This window comes from Delphinus delphis, chromosome 10, assembly GCF_949987515.2.
Source record: "Delphinus delphis chromosome 10, mDelDel1.2, whole genome shotgun sequence".
Classification (NCBI taxonomy): Eukaryota; Metazoa; Chordata; class Mammalia; order Artiodactyla; family Delphinidae; genus Delphinus; species Delphinus delphis.
In genome coordinates this window covers 23,499,857-23,524,550 of record NC_082692.2, presented here as the reverse complement: position 1 = coordinate 23,524,550, position 24,694 = coordinate 23,499,857, and the positions used below count along the sequence as shown (strand labels likewise).

The 24,694-nt window shown below is 55.9% G+C and overlaps 4 protein-coding genes across 8 annotated transcripts; 2 read left to right on the top strand and 2 right to left on the bottom strand.

Moving 5' to 3' along the window:
* Positions 1–86: 86 nt before the first annotated feature.
* Positions 87–2,430, top strand: DXO (decapping exoribonuclease). 3 transcript variants are annotated; one of them, XR_009520946.2, is made up of 7 exons: positions 87–308; positions 513–911; positions 1,076–1,311; positions 1,389–1,608; positions 1,732–1,867; positions 1,988–2,111; positions 2,195–2,331. XR_009520946.2 is itself a non-coding variant. In XM_060023247.2 (7 exons), exons 2-7 carry the CDS (start codon positions 559–561, stop codon positions 2,343–2,345), a joined length of 1,191 nt encoding a protein of 396 aa, XP_059879230.1. In that variant the 5' UTR covers positions 87–308; positions 553–558; the 3' UTR covers positions 2,346–2,430. The 3 variants fall into 3 exon arrangements, 2 of the variants coding, with proteins under 2 accessions (XP_059879230.1, XP_059879229.1); XM_060023247.2 differs by having other exon boundaries at positions 553–911; positions 2,017–2,111; positions 2,195–2,430; XM_060023246.2 differs by having other exon boundaries at positions 2,017–2,111; positions 2,195–2,429.
* Positions 2,431–2,459: 29 nt separating this feature from the next.
* SKIC2 (SKI2 subunit of superkiller complex) lies at positions 2,460–12,380 on the bottom strand. 2 transcript variants are annotated; one of them, XM_060023244.1, is made up of 28 exons: positions 12,327–12,380; positions 12,146–12,249; positions 11,215–11,324; positions 10,998–11,115; positions 10,792–10,906; positions 10,613–10,687; positions 10,263–10,316; positions 9,971–10,161; positions 9,675–9,803; positions 9,311–9,456; positions 8,808–8,954; positions 8,592–8,676; positions 8,304–8,410; positions 7,822–7,968; positions 7,651–7,747; positions 7,254–7,466; positions 7,049–7,171; positions 5,721–5,951; positions 5,255–5,392; positions 4,968–5,105; positions 4,722–4,826; positions 4,233–4,380; positions 4,011–4,137; positions 3,680–3,890; positions 3,419–3,529; positions 3,124–3,342; positions 2,799–2,939; positions 2,460–2,703 (listed from the first exon to the last, which is right to left on the bottom strand). In XM_060023244.1, the coding sequence occupies exons 1-28, from the start codon at positions 12,346–12,348 to the stop codon at positions 2,503–2,505; spliced, it is 3,753 nt and encodes a 1,250-aa protein (XP_059879227.1). In that variant the 5' UTR covers positions 12,349–12,380; the 3' UTR covers positions 2,460–2,502. The 2 variants fall into 2 exon arrangements, with proteins under 2 accessions (XP_059879227.1, XP_059879228.1); XM_060023245.1 differs by having other exon boundaries at positions 7,061–7,171.
* A 117-nt stretch (positions 12,381–12,497) lies between these two features.
* NELFE (negative elongation factor complex member E) lies at positions 12,498–18,383 on the top strand. Of its 2 annotated transcripts, XM_060023255.1 has the most exons (11): positions 12,498–12,627; positions 13,064–13,146; positions 14,515–14,584; positions 14,686–14,831; positions 15,290–15,364; positions 15,492–15,529; positions 15,715–16,040; positions 16,163–16,307; positions 16,467–16,521; positions 16,770–16,872; positions 18,195–18,383. In XM_060023255.1, exons 2-11 carry the CDS (start codon positions 13,072–13,074, stop codon positions 18,290–18,292), a joined length of 1,131 nt encoding a protein of 376 aa, XP_059879238.1. In that variant the 5' UTR covers positions 12,498–12,627; positions 13,064–13,071; the 3' UTR covers positions 18,293–18,383. The 2 variants fall into 2 exon arrangements, with proteins under 2 accessions (XP_059879238.1, XP_059879237.1); XM_060023254.1 differs by lacking the exon at positions 16,467–16,521.
* A 128-nt stretch (positions 18,384–18,511) lies between these two features.
* CFB (complement factor B) lies at positions 18,512–24,667 on the bottom strand. The gene is made up of 18 exons (XM_060023250.2): positions 24,452–24,667; positions 24,121–24,354; positions 23,507–23,692; positions 23,197–23,370; positions 22,876–22,977; positions 22,628–22,764; positions 22,185–22,323; positions 21,730–21,861; positions 21,348–21,449; positions 21,120–21,257; positions 20,512–20,609; positions 20,258–20,375; positions 19,883–20,036; positions 19,698–19,774; positions 19,375–19,487; positions 19,142–19,274; positions 19,012–19,061; positions 18,512–18,710 (listed from the first exon to the last, which is right to left on the bottom strand). Exons 1-18 carry the CDS (start codon positions 24,513–24,515, stop codon positions 18,564–18,566), a joined length of 2,298 nt encoding a protein of 765 aa, XP_059879233.1. The 5' UTR covers positions 24,516–24,667; the 3' UTR covers positions 18,512–18,563.
* Between the last annotated feature and the right edge of the window lie 27 nt (positions 24,668–24,694).

Sequence of the window (24,694 nt, the reverse complement as noted above, 5' to 3'; positions counted from 1 at the left end):
ACCCTCATTGGCTGAGGCCCCACGTCCGCTGCTGATTGGCTTCCTCTGAGAGCCACACGTCGGGAGAGGCCTGGGAGGTGCGGAGGGGCACAGGTGGCCACGCTGTGATCTCTTTCCTGGTGTAAAGCGCACTAGCGCCCCCCACCCCCAGAAGGGTTAGGCCGCCACTGTCGCTGAGTGATTGCGTCATCGAGACCGGGGGGGGGGTCGGTGGGCGGACCACCTTTGCGTCCCTCTTCGACATGTGAGGTACCTGCCATGACGTCATAGCTCTGTGAAGGTGGAAGTCGAGGTTGGCGGGATTTGAGGTAACCAGATCCTTGATCTGAGCCCAGACATCCTTCCTAACCTCACTGCGTTTGGAGGAACTGGGGGTGGGGGTATAGGTCAAGGGAAAAGGTGTGATGTGCACCTGGCCATGGTTCTGTTTGAGGACATGGGGCCTGCATGTTTCAGATCCAGAGCCTGGCCATCTGGAGGCTTAGTCCTGACTAGAAGTCTCTCTTCTCCAGCCCTTCTCTTTAAAAAGGGAACTTCCCCGTCGTCTCTCAGGACCTCATGGAGTCCAGAGGGACTAAGAGAGGAGCCGAAAAGATAGAGGAAGCCGAGCCTTGGAACAAGCTCCTCCCAGCGTCCTCACTGCCCACAGACCCTGCCCTCTACGTTGGACCATTTCCTTTCTACCGGCGCCCTTCTGAACTGGGCTGCTTTTCCCTGGATGCACAACGCCAGTACCATGGAGATGCTCGAGCCTTGCGGTACTACTGCCCACCTCCCACTAATGGTCAAAGCCCCAACTTTGACCTCAGAGACGGATACCCTGATCGATACAGGCCCCGGGATGAAGAGGTCCAAGAGAGGCTGGACCACCTGCTATGCTGGGTCCTGGAGCACCGAGGCCGGCTAGAGGGGTGAGCAAAGCATAGCACACAAGTAGCTCTAGAGACCTACACCTACCCTCTAGAACTGGGAGAGCCAAAGCGGGAGTGGGGTCAGCCCTTATGCTATTCTTTGGGGGGAGCCGTGTGCGCCAATGCTTGTGTCAGACCTTCAGCCCTTAACTTCTCCCTCTCAGGGGTCCAGGCTGGCTGGCAGGGGCCATAGTGACGTGGCGGGGGCACCTGACAAAGTTGCTGACGACACCATATGAGCGGCAGGAAGGCTGGCAGCTGGCGGCCTCCCGCTTCCAGGGGACACTGTACTTGAGTGAGGTGGAGACGCCGGCTGCTCGGGTTCAGAGGCTTACCCGGCCACCCGTCCTCCAGGAGCTTATGTACATGGGGTACAAGTTCGAGCAGTACATGTGTGCAGGTGAGTACCCCCAGCTCTGTGGCCCCTTCCCCAGAGACTGAGGCCCCAGCCCTGCTCCTGTTTCTCTTCTTGTGCAGACAAACCTGGAGGCTCCACAGATCCCTCTGGGGAGGTCAACACCAACGTGGCCTTCTGCTCTGTGCTACGCAGCCGCCTGGGAAACCATCCTCTGCTCTTCTCCGGGGAGGTAGACTGCATAGACCCCCAGGCCCCAACCACACAGCCCCCCACCTGCTATGTGGAGCTCAAGACCTCCAAGGAGATGCACAGCCCTGGCCAACGGAAGAGCTTCTACAGGTTCAGGATGGGGGCGGGCAGGTTGAGAGCCTAGGATTGACAGCTGGGAAGGGGACTTGGGGGAAGAGGAGGAGGCTGGAGGGTGGTGGAGGGGTCCCACTGACCCCTTGCCTTTCCTGACAGACGGAAGCTCCTGAAATGGTGGGCGCAGTCATTCCTTCCGGGGGTCCCAAATGTTGTTGCTGGCTTCCGTAACCCAGAGGGTTTTGTCTGTTCCCTCAAGACCTTTCGTACCATGGAGATGTTTGAATACGTCAGGGTAAGGCAATGGTGTCACAGCTCCCACCTGTATCCCCCCCACTGTGCCAAGACCACAGGTCCAGTGTCCAGGGATCTGTAGTCCACCTTCCCCTTCTCCCACCCTCGCCCTCACTGCCAGTCTTCTGCATCCTCCTGGGCTTTCTCCAGAATGACCGTGATGGCTGGAATCCCTCCGTGTGCATGAACTTCTGTGCTGCCTTCCTTAGCTTTGCCCAGAACACAGTTGTCCAGGATGACCCCAGGTGAGGCATTCAGCTGTCCCTCCCCTCTGGGTCCCAGAAGCTCAGCCTCCAGCCCTCAACTTGGGACTCCATCTGCCCCGCAGGCTCGTCTACCTCTTCTCCTGGGAGCCTGGCAGCCCAGTCACAGTGTCTGAACATCGAGATGCACCCCATGCCTTCCTGCCTACATGGTACGTGGAAGCCATGACCCAGGACCTCCTGTCACCCCCCAAGACACCCTCCCCCAAGGACTGATGCTTCGCAGGGGCTGGTCCTGTTTCTGTGTGCACAGATAAAGGCATATTTCTAGGTGGTTCTCCCTGCTGTCTTTTGAGCTGTCATCCCCGCCCAACACCTCAGGTTCACACAGGTGGTTTGCTGTTTTATTGTTACATTATTACACAGGCGTCATTCACTGGGTGTAGAGGCTGGCTGCAAAGACGATGTCCCTCCGTAGCAGGGTGGCTGCCGTCTCCATCTTGGCACCTAGCACAGGCTCGCCCACCAGGCGGGCCGCCCCCCGAAGCGAGCGACACATCTCGGCCAGGCGTTGGATGCAGCGGACCACCAGGCCCTCGGGGGTCCCCGAGAGCCCTGCCAACTCAGAGAAGGGCTGTGGGGGAAGTAGGGTGGGGACTGAATACGGTAGGGCCTGGGCAGCCTCTCCCCAGTCAGGAGTCCACAAAGCCCCAAACCCCAGCTACTCACCATGCCCCGGGCCCACTCGTACACAACCTCGACCAGGCCAAAATTCAGCTCTCCCACAAATTCCTCCACTGTCTGGTTCAAGCCACAGGCCACCTGCACCTCACCGATCCGCTTGGCCACAGCCCGGACACGTTCCACCCCCTGCAGATGGGGAGGAGAGGTTCAGCCCTGCCTTCCTACTCCAGGAAGGAGACCCAGATCAAGGAAGAAACAGTTCCAGCTCTTAGCAGCACTTGCAGGGCTGGATGGGGCACGTGGGGAATACATGGGGACCGGGACTGGAAGTGCCACGGCCGAGGGTGGGACGGAGGTGGGCGTCCCCTACCTGTTTAAGGGTGCTTGGGAGCTGATCACTAGGGTCCCCGGGGCTCTGGCAGACCAGGCCGGAGAGCAGGGCCGCGATCTCCTCGGGCCGAAGGGCGCTCAGCGCGTTGTCAAACATGAGTTCAGTGAGGAGCAGCTCATGGCTGCTCATGGCACAAGCCACCCGCCCTGCCAGCTTCACGGTGCCCACTTCATCTACGTACCCCAGGGTTCGGAGCACCTGGAAGGATGGTGGGTGTTGGGAGCCTGCAGACCTCCTCCTCACTAGCCCCCCAGCCCCATCTCTGCCCTCCCACCTCTACTCGCTGGTGGTACTCAGGGAGCAGCAGAAGCGACTGATCCGACAGCAGGAAGCGCAGCCGCTCCATCTCCTCCTGTATCTGCATCCGCTCCCGCAGCTTCAGGTACTACAGGGAACCACCGGCAGGAGCATGTTAGCCTCCTCGCCCTCAGCAGGGGTGCACTGAGGACAAGGGCTGCGATGGGGGTGGCCAGTCTACAGGGAACGAGAGGAAAAGTCCCCCTCCCAGCTTGGAAGCTGGCATCCAGGGACCTACCTGGGCAGGGAAACAGGGACTGTGTACACACTGAGCCCCCCGGATCAGCTCCTCCAGCTTCCGGACCCGGAGCCCCGCCTCTACCACCGACACATCCTTGAGCTGCAGGTCATTGACAGGGTCAAGGGTAGGGGGTCCTGCTGGGTGGGCCTGAGCCAGACGTAGTAGTTCCTGGACAGCAGTTGTCACGGCCGCAGAGGGAGGCTCCTTCCTGAGAAAGGAGCAGGCCTTGGGACCTGGGGCACAGGCTTCTCTTCCTCAGGCTGCGGGAGCCTGCCCAACCACACCTCCCCACCCCCCATCACATGGTCCCCGCCCCAGCATCTCTGACTTGAATTTTGGTTGCTGCCTCTTGCTGAAGTCCTCCAAGATCTTCTCCCCGTTCAGCCGGAGCACCTTGGTGGTGATGGCAGCCACATCTCCTGGCTGGAGCTTGGCCACAGTGTGGCCACAGGGCCCTGTGAAAAGGGGAGAGCAGAGTCAGACCTTGCTGTGGGCCCAGGCATCCCAGCTCTGCTGCTGTCAGGAACTCGGCCGTCTGTCCCACTCTCACCTTCAGGCAGGAACAGCCTGAATCCCACGAGGTCATCTGGGTAGGGCACACTGGGGGAGGCTGGCCCCCTCTCCTGCGGGTCCTCAGACATGGGCTTATCACACAAGACCAGAGTCGTGAATACTCTGCTGGTGGAGCTCGAGGAGACCTAGGGGAGGCGGGGAGGCCAGGACAGGGCAGTGCGAGGAGTGGACGTCAGAGGTAGAGACCAGATCACCAACCTCAGGCAGGGACTGTGGTGCAGCCACGCAGAGCCCACCAGTATGGACTGGCAACCAAGCCAAGTGATCAGAGCAGACTCTGGGGGCAGAGCTTGCGGGAAGGACAAGGAGGTGAGCATGAAGTGGTGGGGATGGGATAGAAAGGAGGGCTCGAGTCAAAAATGAGAGCACTGGTGAATACAACCGGCCCCTCACCAAGTGGGGAAGATGGAGGTAGGGCTCGCCCCTCCCTCCCTGCCTCTGGGCTTCAAATTCCCATTGCCCTCACCTGAAGGATCACACCCAGTGCGTTGTGATGCTTCTGGTTCTTCACAATCACCACCCTTCCCGCTGAGAGAGATTTCAGCCCATTCACAGACTCTATGATGCGTCGCTGAAGGGCAGGGACGTGAAGAGAGGGGATAAGGGAGGAAGTGTCACAGAGACACTAGGACTAAGTTCAGGAGTACCCAAAGTGTCACAGTCTCTTCCTCCCTGTCTGCAACCCCTGCCCCCAACGCTCACACGCATGTACCTGGATCAGGCTCCGGGTCTCTGTCAGTTCCTCCCCGTAGCTGTAATAGGCAGGCAGGTCAACGAGTTGGCCAGTTACATCAGGCTCCTCCAAGGCCCCCAGCCGCTTGGTCAGCTCAGCCAGAGTCTGTTCATGGGCCTGGGAGAAGCCAGTGTGGGTGTGCAGCAAGAGACTCCAGGCCCAGAACCCTCCACTTTCGCCCACCGGCCTCTGGATGCCCACTCGTCCAGGCCTGGCTTCCCTCGTCCACATCCTTCACAGCAGCCTGGTCACGCCCACCTCCTCACCTTACTGTCCTTGCGGGATGGAAACTCAGAGAAGCTCCTCTTCATCATGTCCTCCACCCTGAGGGCATCCACCCGCAGCAGGTTGAGGATCATGGTGTACGTGAGGCGGAACTGGGACTGCAGCTGGGACGGCTTCCCCTGGGCCGGGCCAAAGAAGCCAGTGAGGCGAGGGGAGACCTGCTGCTCGGCTGCTCTACTCCCAGCAGCTCTAGTCCCAGCTCCGCAACCACAGGGCCCTAGACAAACTGCTCGCTCGCCTCTGCAAAACAAGGGAGTGAGACTAAATAGATAGACTCTCCAAGGTCCCACCTAGCTCCATATTCACAGTGAAAAAAGACTGGAGGAGAGGAGATCCAGTCTCATCCTTGGATCTGCTCACTCCTACCCTGGCCTCTCCCGGGGAGAAGGGAAGAGGGCTGGCGGAATCTAGCAGGGCCCAGAGCTTGCCTCCGCTGCCCCGGCTCACCATCATCATGCGGTGCAGGTCCGCCATCTCGGGCACACGGCCCTTGCAGAGCAGGATGACGGTGCCCGTGGGGTCCAGGCCCCTCCGGCCCGCCCGGCCCGCCATCTGCACATACTCCCCAGGGAGCAGGTCCCGGAAGGTGGAGCCATCGTGCTTACGCGTGGAGTCAAACACCACTGTCCGGGCTGGCATATTTACACCCATGGCGAAGGTCTCCGTGGCAAACAAGACCTGGGACGGGGGAGGGGATCAGCAAAGGGGCTACACGCAGCTGTGGCCCAGCCCTGGCCAAGCCCACCTCACTTTGTAGCCAAGGCTAAGAAGGCACGGGGCCCAGTCCCAGACGGTTCACTCACAGGACCTCATTTAACTCTCAAGGCAAATCTACAGCGTGTGCTGTCGTTTTCTTTGTTGTATTTGTTTAGCTGCCTATTCCTTTCCTTTTACCCCATATCCCACTCCCATCCCCCAATATCAATCATCCCGCTGTATTTAACGCGTACCTTTTTGCGTGAATGTGTTTTATAAAACGTGTCTCATTTTGTGTACAATTTACAATTTGCCGTAAAGGCGATTACACATCTCCTTCTGTTTCCTTCTTTTCTTCCATGTAGTGTCTTCAACATCCGTCCACGTTCCTGTGGTTATATCTAATCCACTGCTTCCAACTGCTGCAGAACGCTTTGTGGGGTGCGTGCTGTACACCTACCTACCGGCTCTCCCAGTGAAGGGGCACCACCAACACCCTGCCGCAAGCGCACAGCCAGCAAAGGAAGAGCAGGCGTGTTCCCTCAATGACCAGGGTTGAGAATTTCATTGCGATTCACACTCAGGAGTGGAATTTAGGGACAAAGAGTATGTATATACTTAGTTTTGCCTCCAGAGTGCCAGGATGCACTTGAGACTGGCCACACCTGTGCAAGGGTTCCTGTGATCCTGCAGTCGCCAACGTCTTGGGCAGCACTTGGCATTAGCCACTTGCCTATACTTTACCAGTCTAATAACTGTAAAGTCCTATCTCGTGAGTATTTCAGTTTGCATTCTTCTGATGACTAATGGCCTTCGTAAGTTTGCTAGCTTTGGGGGTTTCTCTTCTGGATACTGCGTGTTCACACCTCATACACCTCCATCTGAAAATGTGACATCTACAGTCCGGGGAGCTTTAAGCAATTTGCCCAGGGCCACACAGTGAGTAAGTGGTGGAGCTGGGATTCACACCCAGGCAGCCTGCATCCAGGGCCCAAGTTCTTAACCACTGCACTGTCCTGCCTAAAAGGTTTCCCCTCCCCTAAGTGGGCAACGAATGCCTTGAGGAGTCCCTCTCCCACCAGCATGTGCACCTTGACCAGGCCACGGCTGAAAAGCATCTCCACGATCTCCTTGAGGATGGGCAGGATGCCGCTGTGGTGCACACCCAGGCCGCGGTGCAGGAGTTCAGACATGTGCAGAACCTGTTGGGGGCCGAGGCCCAAGATCAGGGATGGGGTCATGGAACACCCAATCCCCACCAGTCTCTGGGTCCCCCCTCCATACCTGGGGCAGCTGGCGGTCAGAGCCTCGGAGGCGAGCGAGGCAGCGCTGCAGGAAGAGGTGAATCTCACTCTTCTCTGAACTCGTGGTGAGGTCAAGGGAGGTGAGGCCCGAGGCCTGCTCATCACAGCGGCCACGGGAGAAGGTGAACACCACCACGGGCAGCTGCGCACGGGTGCGGAGGGAGGCCAGGAGGGACAGGTACACGCCACGGTCCTGGGGAAGTGGGGAGAAGGGAGTGGAGACTGAGTCCCTGAACCAGTGGGGGCCGAAGTGGCAGGAACTGAAGCCGAGTCAGATCAGGCAGTGCTCGAAGCTCAACTCCAAACACCTAGGGGATGAGGGGAGAAGGACACGGGAGAAACAGGCGGTGGTGGGTACAAAGCCTGCCAGTTCTCACCTGTGCAGGCCCCCCCTGATGCGTGGGCTGCTTGGCCCCAAAGGTCTGGGCGTGTTTGCTCATCCGCTCCTTCCTGGCCTCCACAGCCGCGTAGTACCTGGGGCAGGGGAGGGGCAGCGATCAGTCACACCCAGCTGAGCCCAGGTGAGACGCTTCCCAACTCAGGCTCACCCCTTTGTGTGGAAGGTGCCTCGGGAGTCCAGCAGCAGGAAGAGCTCCCCCTGGGTCTTGGGGCTGTTCCCCGTGAAGAGATGATGCTCTAGGGGGACTGGGCGAGCAACAGTGCTGATCACGTAGATCTGGCGACGCTTCAGCCTCCTGAGCGAGGAGGAGAAGACAGACGATCAGGGGTGGGAGTGCGGGGAGGAACCCACATCCCCACCATCCTCCCCCACTCTGGCTTCACCTGGTCTTTTCTGGGAGCCGGACTGGAAGGCTGTCCCCGTCATCCTGTCTCTCAACTTGCGAAGCGATCTGGACCCAGGTGGGATCCCTCAGCCTCCCAAGCTGGACATGTTCCCCGGCTGCACACCTTTCTCATCCTCACCCCCAAGGCCTGACCACTCCCCCTGCTGTGATAGTCTATGCCCCCGGCCCCGACTGAGGAACGCTACAGCCCCCTTCACCCAAGCACCCCAGGACACAAGTCTCACCCAATCCAGTCAGCAAATTCAAGGGCGTTGGGGACAGTAGCGCTCAGAAGGATGATGGAGACGTGGTCAGGAAGCATGATGAGCACCTCCTCCCACACGACTCCACGCTGCGCACAGGGATGGAAGACAGCTCAGCGGGGGCTGCCCTTCCGCCCCTAGGAAGGGGCACAGGGTTCCGTGTCGGGGCAAAGGAGGCAGTGAGGTTCGCGGGGTGTGTGGAATAGAGGAGTTGCTGAACCAGCCCCACGGGAGGGGACTGCCAGGATCTGGGGACCCCGTTCCCCCTACCTCAGCATCGTTGATGTAGTGAACCTCATCAAAGATGACCCACTCCAGGTCTCGGATGACATCCGAGCCACTGTACAGCATGGAGCTGGAAGAAAGAGACCCAAGGCTGACTTCCCAGTGGCTCCTGTCTCTACCCTCAACTCAGCCAGCATGCTCTCCAGAGCAGCCTCACCTTCCTGACCAAAAGCCCACCCGTGTTGAGTGCCCATCTCTCACCGAAGGATCTCTGTTGTCATAATGAGGCAGGAGGCCTCTGGGTGCAGCTGCACGTCCCCGGTGAGGAGTCCCACATCCCCAAATGTGTTTCGGAAGTCCCGGAACTTCTGGTTGCTCAGAGCCTTGATGGGCGAAGTATAGATGGTGCTGGGAGAAGAGCATGAAGTTAGCCGGTCCCTCCACGCTGACTCGTGGCCAGCACCTCCTCTCCCACCCTGAGCCTTCCCAGAAGCCTGCCACAGAGCTCAGGCGCCCCCCTTCACCCTAACTTCCCTCATGTTCCCCTTCATGGAATTACCCAGGAAAAATTCTGTCCCCCAATCCCTTCCGAAACTAACTAAACTCCCCACACTTTCTCATTTCCCCCTGGACCCCTGCCTCAAGTTTCTCCCCCAAAACTCTCATCTAAAGGAGGACGTAGGGAGGTGGAGAAGAGATGAGACTTAGAAAGCTTGCAGGAGAGAACAGGGCTGGTGAAGGGGAAGCTGGGGACGGGACTGTACCGCGTCATGTGTTTCTGGGCAAGGGCAATGGCGTATTCAGCCACAACCGTCTTCCCTGCGGATGTGTGAGCCGCAACAAAGACCGAGTCATGCCGTTCCAAGTGTAGGATGGCCTGTTTCTGAAACACATCTGGCTCAAACGCCCACTGTGGGAGAGAGAAATAGATGGGGGCTGGAGAAGGGAGAGGGGTCTTCCTGCCTCCAGCTCACAGGACATTCAGGGCAGCGGGGAGAAGGCCAGAGTGAGGCCAGTCTGGGACTGAGGTCCAAGCTGGCCTGAAGGCATCTGGCCTCTGGTGGGGAGAGGAGACAGGGAGTGGGCTGGGAGGAGGTGGGGGAGCACGTGAGGACTGGGCCACACTACCCGGAAGGCTGGCTGGGGAATGAGTCGGTAGAAATCATCGACAGGGGAGGTGACATCCACAGGAATGGCCCACTGCTCCTGAGGCGGGGGCTTGGGAGGCTCTGGGGGAGCTACAGCTGTGGACGCTTCCTGGAAGGGGAAAGGGGTGTAGGGTCAATAAAGATACAGTCAGAAACCTCTCTGTTACCACTCCTCCCAAAAGATGCTCCAGTCTTCCCCTTGGACCCAACCAGGCCAGCCCACCCTGTCTGTGACAAGACCCTTCTTTCCTGCTTCAACCGCCCAGAACCACCAACCTGCAACACTAGGTTCTCCAAGCTGCTTGCTCGGGCCAGGGGAGCACTGCAGGGAGAGGCTGAAACAGTGTCCCGTCTGGGACCGCCTGGCTGTCCCACTGCCTCACTCTCATCCTCATCGCCCCCACCCAAATCCAGGGGCTCCAGCAGACGGCTGAGGCTGAGCAAGCCGGGAGCTGGAGCTGGGTGATCTGAGGAGCAAGGGAACACGGAGGCCTGGTCACGTCTACCCCTGCTCTGAAGAAGAAGGGCACCACTTCCTACACGCCCCCATCTCAGAACTAAAACTCACCCTCTGGTGCAAAGTCCACGCCTTTCTTGAAGCCGGGTGGAACAGTAAGAAGGTCTGGAGGACAGGGACAGAGAGAGAGAATCTGGGCTCCTGCACACTGCCGTATAAGTCACGTGGTACATTAACCTAAAGGACGTCCTTCACGGCACAGACGTCGCAGTTGCTGATATTTATCGTGACAATTTTCCAACAGATGACAGTAAAGGTTGTTATGGAAGGGGTACCTTTTCCTAATTTGCTCAGGGAAATGGAAGAGCTAGCAAGGACCCAGTGGCAGGCCCGGGCCCCTCTTCCTCAGGGGCCAGACTCAGAGCCCTACCTCCCAAGGGTCCATCCCGGCACCACCTCACCTTTCTCAAAGTCTATCTCCTCCTCAGCCTCCTCTCGAGTGCTCAGATCTGTTATGGTGGGCTCATCCATTCCCCCTGGGGAGAAGTTGAACAAACAGGGATTCATGGGGTGGGAGTGACACAGGAGGGGTGGAGACTAAGGGCTTCCTTCCCTACCATCCCATTTCCACAAGCGTCACCTGGCCAGAAAGGGTACTGTGTTGGATTCCCCCACAGGGACTGGGAGACGGGCCCGGGTGGCCGGCGAAGAGACAAGGAGGTCGTGGCTGACAGGTTTGTATTCTCTAGCAGGACCTGACGCAAGAGATCAGAGCGCCAGTGAGGCTGAGCTTGCCTCTGACTCCCCTTTTCCCAACCCTGCTTCTCGTGGCCTGTGACCTCTTACCTCCTTGTAGCCTAGTATCTGGCCTGTGGTTGGGTGTCTTTGGGCCTGTAGGTCGGAGGGGACTGGGGCCCCCAGTGTGGCCAGGAGAGACCAAGGATCCATCTTCCTCTGCCATTTTCTGGACAGAAGGAAAGTAATTTTCAGGTCTTCTTTCTCCGGTGTCCCAGCTTTCTTCAGGGACCCACCTCCCTAGTCCAGGCCCCTCTAGACCCCTCACCGGGCTGAGTGTTCCACACCGTGCAGAGGCAGCCAGGCGGGAGATGACAGAAACAACTGCTCTGCTTCTTGCTGCAGATCTGGGGCACAGGGAGGGAGGCCGTGGGGAAGCTGGAACAAGGGCAAGATGAGACGCATAAGGTAAGAGAAGAGAGTAAGACACAGAGCAAAGAGAAGGTGATAGGATTCATACTTAGATCAGAAATGGGAGATGTCCCAGAGAGACTAGGACAATCAGGCTGAAGGACTATTTTCCAAAGGTGGTTCTGCTTTACAGGACAAACGGCCTGCAACCGAATTACCTGGGGTGCTGGTTAATAATACAGATTTTGGATTTCAGAACCTATGGACCTAAGAATTTGTATTTTAAAAAAGCTCCCCCACTCAGCTCGGTGCTCTGTGATGACCTAGATGAGCGTAATGGGGGGGGATGGGAGAGAGGGGTTATACGTATACATATAGCTGATTCACTTCGTGGTACAGCAGAAACTAACCCAACATTGTAAAGCAACTATATTCCAATAAGAAATGAAAAAAGTCCCCTACTAATCATGAGGCACACTGATATTTCAGAATCACTAGTTTTAGGAAAAGGGGTCCCAGACCTAAGGATGAAGAGCCAGGTGCTCAAAGCCTAGCATCTCAGCCACCAACAAGTGCCCTGGAGAGAGAAAAAGACTCCAAGGAGAAAAGACACATTTGAAAGAGCAGTTCTCAGAGTTAAGGTATCCCCAGGGCTTCCAGCTCTGTCCTCCCATGGGCTCTGACCCACAGCAGGTCCACTGGGTTGGGAGTCTGTCCAGCACCAGTCTAGGCCCAGACGACAGGCGTCCAGAGACGGGAGAGCCAGGTCAAGTTAGATCCTACTGTGATGAGGGTGAAGGAGGTTCTAAGTTCAATGAGGGTCAAGGTTAGGGTCAAAAGTCACTCACGGTGCTCTCTGGAGCCCCAGGCACATTCAGCAGCTCCCAACGCCCTGTGCATCCCAGCTCTACGGCCCGAAGGGGCAGGTCCAGAGGATCTGGGGGAGGTAGCACTACGGGGGAAAGGTCACAGGTCAGGGGTCAAGGGTCATTCCCTGTCTACTCCTCCTTTCCACCCACTGCCCCTCACCGATTCGCTCCGTCTCCATCATCCTGGAGCCTCGGCAGCTACCTGGCAGCCCGGAAGTATAGGGAGGAGCCGAAACGGCGGAAGTAGAAGCGACTTCCGGCACAACCCCTCCGGGGGCGGGGATGAGTGCTACCGAGGGGCGGGCCCAAACTGGTGGGATGCCGGGCGGAAGTGTGTGCGCCGCGGGCCGCCTTGGTTACCGCGTTCTCCGCCCTTCGCTACGTCATCGCTCCGAGCCCGCGATCCGCTGCCCGCTTGGGCGCCGCCCGAGACCGTGGGGCTTCGGTTGCCGCCCCCTCAGGTAAGGCCTTCTCCTCAGCCTTCGTCCCTTTTTTCCGAGCTCCTTCTGTCTTCTTGCCCCTTTGGTTGCTCTGAAAGCGCTGCGCGGGTTCCACTGCCTCCTCTGCTTTTCGGACCCCGCGATTGCCATACTAACCCCAGCGAGGTAGGGGGGTCTGGTGCCATCGTCTTGGCGACGGAGGGGGTGTTTCTCCCTTCCTGGGCCACATGGTGCCCCTAGGCGCTGGTATCCGTGATTCCTGAAGAGAGAAGGGAATGCTGGTTGATCCCGACGAGCGGGGGTTTGGACGGCAGCCTGGTTTAAGCAAGGGCTAGGGAGAGGCAGAAGACAGGAGTAGGCAGGCCTGGAGGGGTGGGGCTGGGGTCAGTGTGCACGGCGTGTGACCCCTGGGCGGTGACAGTGGAGAAAGATGTCTTGGGCCCTGCCCCTGAACCAGGAGCCACCATGTTGGTGATACCCCCCGGACTGAGCGAGGAGGAGGAGGCTCTGCAGAAGAAATTCAACAAACTCAAGAAAAAGGTGAGGGAGTGTGTGCGGGTATGACCCAAACTTTCAAAGACTCTACACTGAGAACACCTGGGGTGAGTGTGCGGGGCTGGGGTGGGTGGGGATTCAGCTAGCTCATACATGGAGACATACCACCTCTCAGTGTAGTTTCAGCAATGGACTTTCTCAAGTGTGTACTTTCTTTTCTCTCTTTTCTATGCAGTCTGCCATGGAGTTTTCTTCCTTTTCCATGGCTTTTAGTACCACCTAAGAGCCGGCGATCCTGAGCTTGGTTTTTCCAGTTCCATCTAGTGTTTTACTGATAACTTTCACATACCCAAAATTGAAGCTATCATCTTGTCTGTTCTAAACTTGGTCTTCCAAATAGGGCTGACTACATTTACTTCTCCCATGTGTTTGGGATGAAAGTCTTATCTCTGTCTTCTGCTCAATTTGCATAGCCAGACATTTGCCAAGTCGTCTTGATTCTTCCCTTGAAGTAATTGCTTCCGTTTACTTTTTCCTGTGTATTCCCTAGATCAGGTCTTTGCTGATGCTCACCTAGCCTGTCGTAATGGTCTCTCAACAAGTTTCTTTTTTTGGACAGACTTCTTCACTCCTATTAAAATGGTGCATTGAAAACACAAAACACCGCCCTTCTTTTTCTCAAAACTCAGTGGTTTCACATTGTCTATAAAACAAAGCCTTAATCAGGCATCCCTTTCTGTAGAACTATTCCTTGATCCCAAAACATGCCTTCCCAAAGCTTTCTTATCTCTGCATCTTTGCCACCCTGTTTTCTTTGTCTGAAATGCCCTTTCCTCTCAGTCTGTGTTATGCAGATTGTATCCAGGACCCAGTCTAATAACCATTTGGGATCAGAAAAATCTTACTTGCTCTCAGCTACAATCTGCACTTACGATCAGTCTTGAAAATTCAACCTAGTCGTCATCTAATTTCTCAGACTGTAAGCTTCTTGAGGGGAGGATCTGTGTCTCATGCTTTTGCATATCCGTGTTTCAGAGCAATTGTGTGTTCTTATTAAACACGTAGGGGTGGATGGATGAAGTCCCTAAGAAGGCTCGGAGGCTTATATTTCATGGCAGCCTATATCCGGGGGCTCTGGTCTATGATTGAATGCCTTGTTTTCAACTTGAAAAACATGAGACTGGAAAGCCTCTGGAGGCCATGGTTTGAATAGATTAGGTATGGCTGGCTTTGTAGATGATCTGGGGGACTATGTAAGAGGCAGGGCAGCCTCAATGTACCACTCCAGGGGCACCATTTGCATTGTTTTCTCTCAGCACGGTGTCCCCGGAGTGATGCGCCCAGGGGCCTTGGGAGAGGACCTGGCCAGGGATTGGCCCTCACCAACTCCTCTCTTCTCACTCTTGTTCCCAGAAAAAGGCATTGCTGGCTCTGAAGAAGCAAAGCAGCAGCAGCACAGCCAGCCAAGGCGGCGTCAAACGCTGTGAGTGACAAGGGAGGCGGGGATAGACTGGAAGTGAGCAGCACGGGCTGACCTGTGTCACAGCCTGGCCAACATAATGCCTCTTTCCCTCGCCACTCCAGCACTGTCAGAGCAGCCTGTGGTGGACACAGCCACGGCAACAGAGCAGGCGAAGCAGCTGGTGAAGTCAGGAGCCATCAGTGCCATCAAGGCTGAGACCAAGAACTCAGGCTTCAAACGTTCCCGGACCCTAGAGGGGAAGTTAAAGGTGAGCACAGGCAGAAAGATTGTTCAGGGACTCCTTGACTTCAGAGGGCATCCTTCCAAGTTGGAATGGAGGTAAGTTTAGGGGGAAGGTAACGCCAGTTTAATCATGGGCAGGTTGCTACACCATCCTGAGCTTCAGGTTTCTTATCTGTAAAGTGAAGAAACTGGATGACTCCTAGATTCTCCTCCGTTTACGCATTCTGTGACTCTAATCCGTCCTGTAGTAGAGCTCCTGGAGTGTGGTGCTCAGAGGAGTTGAGCAGGCTGAGAATGTCATCAGGCTTAAGACATTTTTAAGTAAACTAACTGCTTTAAGTGTGTATTAAATCTTTTATGTAAAAGGAAAGAAAAGATAGGCCAGGGGAGCCGAGAAGAGGGTGAGGGAAGAGGACCTCCTTCTGCCCCGTGGTTAGGCAGCCTCCTGCTCCCCACTGAGGTGGGTCTCTGCCGTCTTCCCAGGACCCTGAGAAGGGGCCAGTCCCCACTTTCCAGCCGTTCCAGAGGAGCATATCTGCCGATGATGACCTGCAGGAGGTAATGGTTTCCAGTTGTCTGTCTCTGAGCGGCTTCTGGGGGATTGAGAAAAATGAGCGACCCACATATTTGGGACCACATGCCGGCAGCTAGGACTCATCTTAACTGTCCTTGGTTTCCTTTTCAGTCGTCTAGACGTCCACAGAGGAAATCTCTGTATGAGAGGTTAGAGAAAGATAGGACTGGGTCCCACTGGCGGGCGGCGGGGCCGGGGGGATTGCCTGGGTCCTTAGGAGGTTTGGGACTGGAGTGGGCGGAGCTGGGGCTACAGAGGGATTGCTGAGTCTCCCCAGGCTCTGGGAAGGCGAGGTAGAGGCCCCCTTTGATCCTCCCTGTCTACCTCTCCCCAGCTTTGTGTCTTCCAGCGATCGGCTTCGGGAACTGGGGCCAGATGGAGAAGAGGCGGAGCGCCCGGGGGCTGGTGATGCCCCCGCTCGAAGCTTCGACTGGGGCTATGAAGAACGTGGTAGTGCCCGCTCCTCAGGCTCCCCTCCCCGAAGCCGCAGCCGGGACCGCAGCCGCGAGCGGAACCGGGACCGAGACCGGGAACGGGATCGAGACCGAGAGCGAGACCGAGAGCGGGACCGCGAGCGAGACAGAGACCGCGATCGAGACCGGGACCGGGACCGAGACCGGGACCGGGACCGGGACCGGGACCGAGAGGGCCCTTTCCGCAGTGAGTGATCTTGGCTGGTGGGAAAGTGACTTCAGATAAGGTTTAGGTGGGTCCTACTAAAGTGGACTCTTAAAGTGGAGGGTGAGCTAGACTATGTCTCGTTACTGATTTCTGTCCTGTAGGGTCGGACTCATTCCCTGAACGCCGGGCCCCTCGGAAGGGGAACACTCTCTATGTGTATGGAGAAGACATGACGCCCACCCTACTCCGTGGGGCCTTCTCTCCCTTTGGAAACATCATTGACCTCTCCATGGACCCACCCAGAAAGTAAGGATGACAGCGGGGCAGGATGATAGTCCTTGGAGGACCTGGGGTATGAGACCTGAGGGAGGAAGCTAGCCTGTCTCCACAGCCTGTAACACTGGGTTTGATTGGGTCCCGAGGAGCCCATAGGCCCTCTACTGACCCTGTGTTTTCTCATCCCAGCTGTGCCTTCGTCACCTATGAAAAGATGGAGTCAGCAGATCAGGCCGTTGCTGAGGTTGGGACTTCCCAGATCTGTTCTTCCCATCCCTCCTGCCATCCTTATATTTTCTTTCTAAAATACTGGGAGCCAGGAGGAAGTCATTTCCTCTTGACAGAGACGGTCTCTCCCTATTTACGCAGGAAACCTTGCATTCTCAAGTCCCTACTTAGTCTGTTCCTAGGATGGTAACTCCTGGAAATTCTCCTTTGGTTTGTCTATAATGTTTCCCCCCATCCTCTGCCCCCTCCCCTCTTCTGCCCCAGCTCAACGGGACCCAAGTGGAGTCCGTACAGCTCAAAGTCAGCATTGCCCGAAAACAGCCCATGCTGGACGCTGCCACTGGCAAGTCTGTCTGGGGCTCCCTGGGTAAGAATGGGATTCTTCCTCTCTCATTCTGTCCCCTACAGCTCACCCCTTTTTGTTCCCCGGCATGTCCCTGGGTTCTGTAGAGGTGATAGAGGTCTGGATTTGTGTGGCAGCTGTGGGGATTGGAAGGAGAATCGTCAGGCCTTCTGTCAGTTAGAAGTAGAAGGAGAGAAAAGTATGGAAAACAATTTCCAAGGCACTGACTGGAACGGGGAAAAAGTGGAAGTGACTGAGGTTGGTGAAGAAGGTGAGCATCTCATGCAGCCTTATTCATTTTGAGTTGCAGTATAGTTGGTGTTATAAAATAAGCCTTTGAAATTAGGGATCTGGAACTCAGGTGTGAGGTGAGGCATGAAAATGTAGCCTAGAGCCATCTGTATCACGGGGTAGCTGCAGAACGATAGCGTTGGCAGGGGAGACTGAATTTCAAGAGAAGATGAACCGGGACTGGGCTTGAGGAATAGTCAGGGGATATGGTGGGAAGCTGGGCTGTGTTCCTCATGCCCCACACGTCCCCAGCCATCCTGACTTGTTAGGCTGAAGTTGAGGATGCTGCAGAGGAGACAGAAGGAGAGGTCATGGGGCCTGGAGCAGCACCCGAGGGGCCTGGGTCATTGCAGCCAAAGGGTACAAGCTTTGAGAAAGAGGAAGTGATCAGCGGAGTCAAGATACAAAGCTCCAAGAGAATGGGGGCTTGTATGGGGGGTTCACTCTAGCCCCAGAGTGGCAGGGATGGAATCCTTGGAGGTGGGGTGAAGAGAGGGGACACACTGGGGGTAGGGAGGAAAGAGGAAGGGGAAGGGACGGCTCGAGGGCCAAAGCTACACCCAGAATGAGTTCTCCTGATGGAGTGAGTAACCCGTTTTACCTGGAATAGATTTTCACGTAAAGGAGTGGGCACAAGGGAGTTCAGAGCAAGAGTGGTCCTCTGTACAAGCAGGAACCAAAAAGGACCAGCACGTCAACAAAGGACTATAGAGATTTTTTAATTTTTCGTGTACTGACTGAAAGTTGTGGGCTAACATTATTCACACGTCTCAACGATAACATTTGGCGTTTTTCTAAGAACAAAACACTCATTACGGTATTTGCATGTGCCATGATAACAGTGTACACTCTTCTTTGCTGGGGCCACGGGTTGGTAGCCGCTGGCCTAAGGGGGCTAAAGGTATTAATAGAAAGGCCATCCCGGCCACCAGAGGGCAGCATGGAAACTGGGCATCCAAGGGCCAGAGGCTAGAGTTGAGGCGGTCAAACTCTGGGCCTCAGGTCTCATCAGTGCCCTCCTTCAGACCTTAATGAATACTCTCCTCCCTCCCTAGCTGTCCAGAATAGCCCTAAGGGTTGCCACCGGGACAAGAGGACCCAGATTGTCTACAGTGATGACGTCTATAAGGAAAACCTTGTGGACGGCTTCTAGGGAGTGGAACTGGATTCCGTGTGCCTCATCTGGCCCAGCGCTGGTCTCAGTAAAACACTGAGGCGGAAGCTCACACGCCTCCCTCAGCCTCTGGTTTTTCAGCACTTGGGATTGGGGTTGAGCCTTTAAAAACGGCTGTTAGATTCGATCTCAGTTGTAACAACATGGTCAGTGCACGCTCCCCACTCCTTTACCCCAAAAGGATCTTGAACACAGGTGTTGTCGTAGTTGTTTTAATTTGATCTCATGCCCGTTTCCAACAGGAAACCCCTTATAGAAAACCCAGATCCTCATCTTGGAGTTTTTCCTTGAGCCAGGGCAGCACTTGGTAGAGGTTGATGTGAAAGTCTCGGGCGTAAGCAGGTACCTGTTGCTGCCCCTTGCAGACGTCCACAACGCCCCAGCTGATCACACCAACCTGAAGAGGGCGAGGGCGTCCCAGGAACCGTTTGGTAGAATTCCTTCCTAATCCCAGGGAGCGCAGCTACTCCCAGCTGCATCTGAGCTGACCTGGGAGGGTTAGACTAGGGGCCCAGCTCAGTCCTATCCCCTGGCACACAGATCAGACACACACCCCTAAGTTGGCCAGTTCAAGGAAGAGTCCAAAGGTGAGGCAGGCTCCACCCTCCCCTTTCCAGCCACATGCAGTGAGCTTTCCTGCTTTGGGGGCCATGCTGACTACTTGGCATCTCCCCACAGAGAGGAAAGGGGAAACTCACTTGAATGAAGCGACTCTTCTTGTGAATAAACAGGGGACCACCAGAATCACCTACAGGGAGGGAGAAGCTGTAGGGGAGAAGACTCTTGGGCCTCAGGAACTTAGATCACAACCAAAGAGCCTTCTCTCACCTTTGCAAGTGTTGGGGTCAGCATAGGGAGCCACCCCTCCGGTGCAAAGGAACCTGGGGGTGACTACTTCAGAGACGTCCTTGACTTTGTCATAGCCTATGGCATGTAGAGCATCCCTCTCACAGCCAGTTTTCTGTAGGTGAGGTGGGGATGCACGCAGGAGAGGAGTGATGAACAAAGCTTGCTTAGGAAGAATTGGGGCTTAAAGGACCTCAGGATCCCACATTCCTCACCTTTTCCCCATTCTTGATGTAGACCTCCTTCCGAATCAGTGTCTTCTTATGATCCTTAGACAGCTCGGACACAAACAGAGCTTTGATATCCTTTGCCGGGAGCAGCTCTTGCACTGGACGAATAGACAGACTGGGTCATTTCAGCACTCTCCCTTCCCCCATTGTCCTTGTCCTTTGTCTTTGTCACTCAGCAAATGTTCTTCCACCCCTTCCTGTGAGCTAGAGACGGCTGGGCATCACCTGCCCTTCCTGCAGCTCCCTCTCATGCCTCCCTTGTCTCTCAGAACCTCACCCTTACACTACTCTCCCTGATACTGTCTTACTCTGTTGCTGGCACGTGGTTGAATGTGGAAGCCTCAAAGCTTGATTCGATCCCTCAGTGCAGGGGAGACAAATGGGCCTGTTGAGGAGAGATGGGAAAATTTGGGGATGGTGAACCCTGGACCTGCCCCAGTCTTCCAGCCCTGCCTTTCGCAGCCTTTTCTCTTTGGGAATCCAGATGGCTCACCTGATGGTCTCACTGTACTGGAGCTTCTTCTTGAGCTTGATGAGGGCCACGTCATAGTCATAAAATTCAGGAATACCTTTTGCTTTTTTCGCATTGAGGTCGTAGTTTGGGTGAAATAGGACTTCTTCTATCTCCCACTCCTGCTTCTTCCCTCCTGAAGTAGGAGAGTGGGTACCTCTAGACCACCCACTACTCTGTAGGCAGTCTCCTGCCCACATGTCATCCCTAACTCAAGTCTTCCTCATCCCTAAGTGGTCCAGCGTGCAAGGGAAGGGGCTGCGTTGAGGTCAGGTGGAGTGTGGCCTCTTGAAGAGAGTGGGAGGTTCTGCCCAGAGGGCATGGCTGAAGCTCAGGATTGATTGGTTGCATCCTTACCCATGCTGACCTTGATTGAGTGTTTCTCGTCATCCACAGTGAAACAGTGTGCCGCTGTCAGCACAAAGTACTCAGACACCACAGCACCCATACAGCTCTCATGTCCCTTCAAAGGACGCTGGGAAGAGAGCGGCAGAGGGAAAGCTCGGCTTTCACAGACAACACCATCTATGAACACTTTGCCCTTCCCCCGACCTTCGTTTCACCCTGACCTCCCCTCCCATAAGTCCCCGCCGCCAGGACACTGCACTCACAGTGACTGAGATCTTGGCCTGCCATGGTTGCTTGTGATAGTCAGTACCTTTCTTGTGCTCCCAAACCATGCCGCAAAGACCCAGAGTCCGGGTTTCATCTGGCAAGAAAGGAGATTGTACTGAAAGCCGGGACACTTCATTTCCGAATGGCAGCAGCCTTTCGGGGAGGGACGCCTACATGTCTATGGGGACCAGATGCCATAGGAGGAAAGGGAAGGCAGGGGCACTTGTTTCCTTACATTGAGGGCAGGGAACCACTGTGGTATCGTGAAAAGAACGGGGAACAAAGATCAGAGAGCTGGATGTTTTCAGGCCCAGCTCTTGCTAACTTGTCGTTCCTTGACTTCTCTTGGCCCCAGTTCCCACATCTGTAAAACGAGGGACTTAGGAAAGATCTCTGCATCATTCAGAACTCTGTGATTCTAAGATCAGGGAGTGGGCAGTACCAGGAAGCAAGAATAATGACACGGGGGTAGAGAAGGAGGAATGAGAAAGGACTTGCAGACTGCCAGGGCTTCAGGAGGGGTGGAAGAACGAATGACCTTGAGGGGTCTGGGGAGAGCTGAGTTTCCTGACCATCTCCTTATCCCCTTCTGATATCTTCCTACCAAGCATTTGTATGAAAACATCCTCCAGGTTATCTATGTCCTTGAGTTTGAACACGTGTTGCTCCTTATCCTTCTTGGAAGCCAAAGCATTGATGCTGTCTTGGTCCACCAGAGGCCCAACCCCAAACACATAGATGTCTGGGAGAGAAAAAGGGAGAGTGAGGGTCCAAGCCCTGGGGGGCAGGAGCTAAGAAAGTGGGGTGCTGAGTCCTAGGCAATAAAACTCACCCAGATAATCCTCCCTGGGCTTTTTGCGATTTCTACCAATGTCCAGCAAGTCCCGGATATCGTGAATGACAGAGACTGGATCCCCACCCATGTTGTGCAAGCCTGCAGGAGAGACCAGGACCATGAAGGTGGGAGACAAGGAAGGAAGAGGGTCAAGGAAGATAAACTGGCCAGAAGGAGTGACGTATACAGCGGAGTGAGCAGGTTGGGGAGGAGATGGACGTGAGAGATGGTGGCGAGAAGGGTCCCTCCTCATAAAGGTTCACAGGAAAGGGCAGCATTCAGGCCCCCAACCGTGAGCCCAGCGCTACATGTGGACTTCAGGGCCACACGCTGGTTGGAGAGGGTGGGGAGTCAGAGGCAGGGGAACAGTCCCTCTGACCATCAGTCATGAGGAGGATGACGTGGCGGGTGCGGTTCCAGGCTTCAGGGAGTTTGTTCACTTCCCTGCTCATCATGTTGTATACTTCCAGGAGAGCCTTCTTGGTGTTAGTCCCTGCCCTCAACTTGTGGTCTGTGGAAAGGGAAGAAATCATCACCTCCACCTGGACTTCCGAGCCATCCTTGACCCCAGAGGCCTAGCAGCAACTGAGATCCACATCTGTCAACTTTTTGAGTTAATTGTCACCCCAGTGACTTCCCTTTGACAACAAAGTGACCATCTCAGTTCCAAAGGGTTCCCACCAAAAACCCCCATTTTCCAATGACCCTGCTGCCCATCCATGGATTAAAAAGTAGTCCTCCTTGTCTCACTGCCCTCCCCACAACACTCCTGAAACTTCGGACCTCTCTGACCCCAAAGCGAACCTCCCACCATTCCCTTCCCTGACTTCTGACCTTGGTAGTTGATTTGGTTGAGCTGCTCTGTAACCCAGTCTGCATCGCTGCTCTTTGGGTCAGACACTCTGATCAAAACTTTGGGGTCTGTGGCATATGTCACTAGACCATATTTTGGCCTCACCCCATAACTTGCCACCTGTGGGTGAGGGGAGCAAGGGGTCATGGCACTGAAAGTAGAATATATGGCTGGGAGAATTCAGCAGCTTTACTGGGACAGACAGTGAAGGACATCGTAAGAGACTCATCACCCTGGGGTTCATGGAGGAGTCTGGGTTAAAGATCAAGAAACTGCTTCAAGTAAAAGGAAAGGAAGACAGAATAGGACCTGGAGATTTTCTGGGACCCTGTGGCTCAGAGGGGCTGGGAGCATCAGGGAGCTAGTCCTGGCAGGGCAGTGAGGTCCATTCAGGGTCCCCACATTCAGGGGGAGGGGGCCCCACCTTCTCAATGAAGTTGCTGAGACACCTCTTGGCCCCTGTGAAGTTGTGGGACCCAATGCTGTCTGATCCATCCAGCACCAGGTAGATGTTCATGGAGCCTGAGGGGTCCAGGATAATCTTCCTCTTCTGTTGTTCCCCTGGGTGCCAAGAGAGACACTCAGGCTCCAGGAGGCATGGTTCTCCTGCCCCTTCTCCATCCTCCTCCCACCCCCAATTCCCTGCCCTGCCTCCCCTCTCTATCTTCAAACCTGGGCTGTGCCCATCCTCAGCATCAACTCCTTCTATGGTCTCTGTCAGGGAAGACAGGAAGGCTTCGGCCACCTCTGCAGGGGTATCGTACATAAAGGAGTCTGGGAGAAGTCAGAAAGCAGGTCAAATGTCTGGGAGGGTCAGGGACATAGTGACGAGAGATGGTGGGTTTCCAGGGTGGGAAGGGCTCAGAAGTTCTTCGGGGAGGTTTAGAAGTGAGGAAGGAGCTGGGTTGCAGTAGGGGGAGAAGGCAGTGCTCTGGTGTGGGAATGTGAGGATGGGAGAGCAGGATCTGACGTGAGGGTACGGATCAAGGTCACCGTGGCAAGAAGGCTCCGTTCCACTCCAAGAGCCACCTTCCTGACATGTTCGCTGCTTGGAGCCACGTAGGGTGAGCCCCCGGCTGCAGTAGTAGGTGACAGTGTCTTCAAGGCGGTACTGGCTGCCCACCTTCCTTGTGCCAATGGGGATGCCCGGGTTCAGGCAGTACCCCGCTGCAGAAGCATGAGACATGGAGGTAAGGGCCAAAGCCTGAGGGCAAGGCAGAGCACAAGAGCTACGGTGCCAGTTCCTCAGGCTGAGGGTGGTCGGGAAGAAGGTCGTGTCGTGGGAAAGGGGGGCGCTTCTCACCTCCATCGTCGCAGATGGCCGTTTCCCCGTCCCACCGGCCCGTCGCTTGGCAGGTGCGATTGGCAGAGCCCCGGAGATTGTAACCATCATAGCAGTGGAAAGAGATCTCGTCACTCAAATTGTAGTAGGGGGCCCGGGGCCAGTACTCCCCGTTCTCAAAGTCCTGCGGTCTGGGACAGCGAATTGCTTTGGGGGAGGAGAACAAGTAGACCTTACTGAGATGGAAGGACTGCCCTTTAGGATATCCCTCCTAGTCTCAGGGACCCTGTCACTGAGAAACAGCGCCTTCTCGGTCCTACAGGATCAGCTGCTACCCTTGACCCCTGGAGGGTACCTCAACCCCTGGGGAATCCTGCCACTCCCCCCTCCCCATTTCTGAGTGTTCTTTGAACTGCCAGGGCTGCCTGGCACGGGGTAAATGCTTAGTAAAGGTTAGCTCCCCTTCATTCTCCCTCCATCCCACCTCCAGCCCTTGCTCAGCTCCTACCCTTGCTCGGCCCAACTTGTCAGCCTGCCTGGTCTCCACACAAGTCTAATCTTATCCAGGTCTGGACCTTGGCCACCACCTGCTCCGTCCCTCCGCTGGCCCAGGCCCATCCTCACTGCCCTCCAACCTTTGCATTCGGCCCTCTTGACAATCTTTTTGTCTTGGGTCTGCAGGGTGCTCCAGGATCCCGTGGATCTGCAGGTACGAATCTGCACAGGGTATGGGTAGAAGCCAGAAGGACACAAGTACTCCAGTGACTGGCCCGCCTTGAGAAGCCGGAAGGAGCCACCTTTGATCTCTATTCCCTCCAGAGAGCAGGGGCTCTGGGGCCCAGCCTCAGGCAATGGCGTCATGCTCACACCTAAAGAGAAAGGCTGGTGAAGCCCAGCCTCACAAGGCCAAGGAAAGATCCTGGGGGCAGCAGGGGTGGGGGGGAGGGGGGCTGTGACCTCACTTACCTCCAGACAAGAGGCCCAGGATCAAGGGTACCAGGCAGAGTTGGGGGCTGCATTTGCTCCCCATGGTGACAGAAGACAGGAGAGAAACTGGGGCTGGTGGCAGGGTGGCCTCTCCTGGCTCCTGCTGCGTGTCTGCTTGGCTCGATGGCCAAGCTGAAACTCCAGACCTGAGCCTGGTCACACGTCCTTCCCCTGCCCCTCACAGCCTCCAGCCTTTTATGCAATCTGTGTTCTCGCACCTGC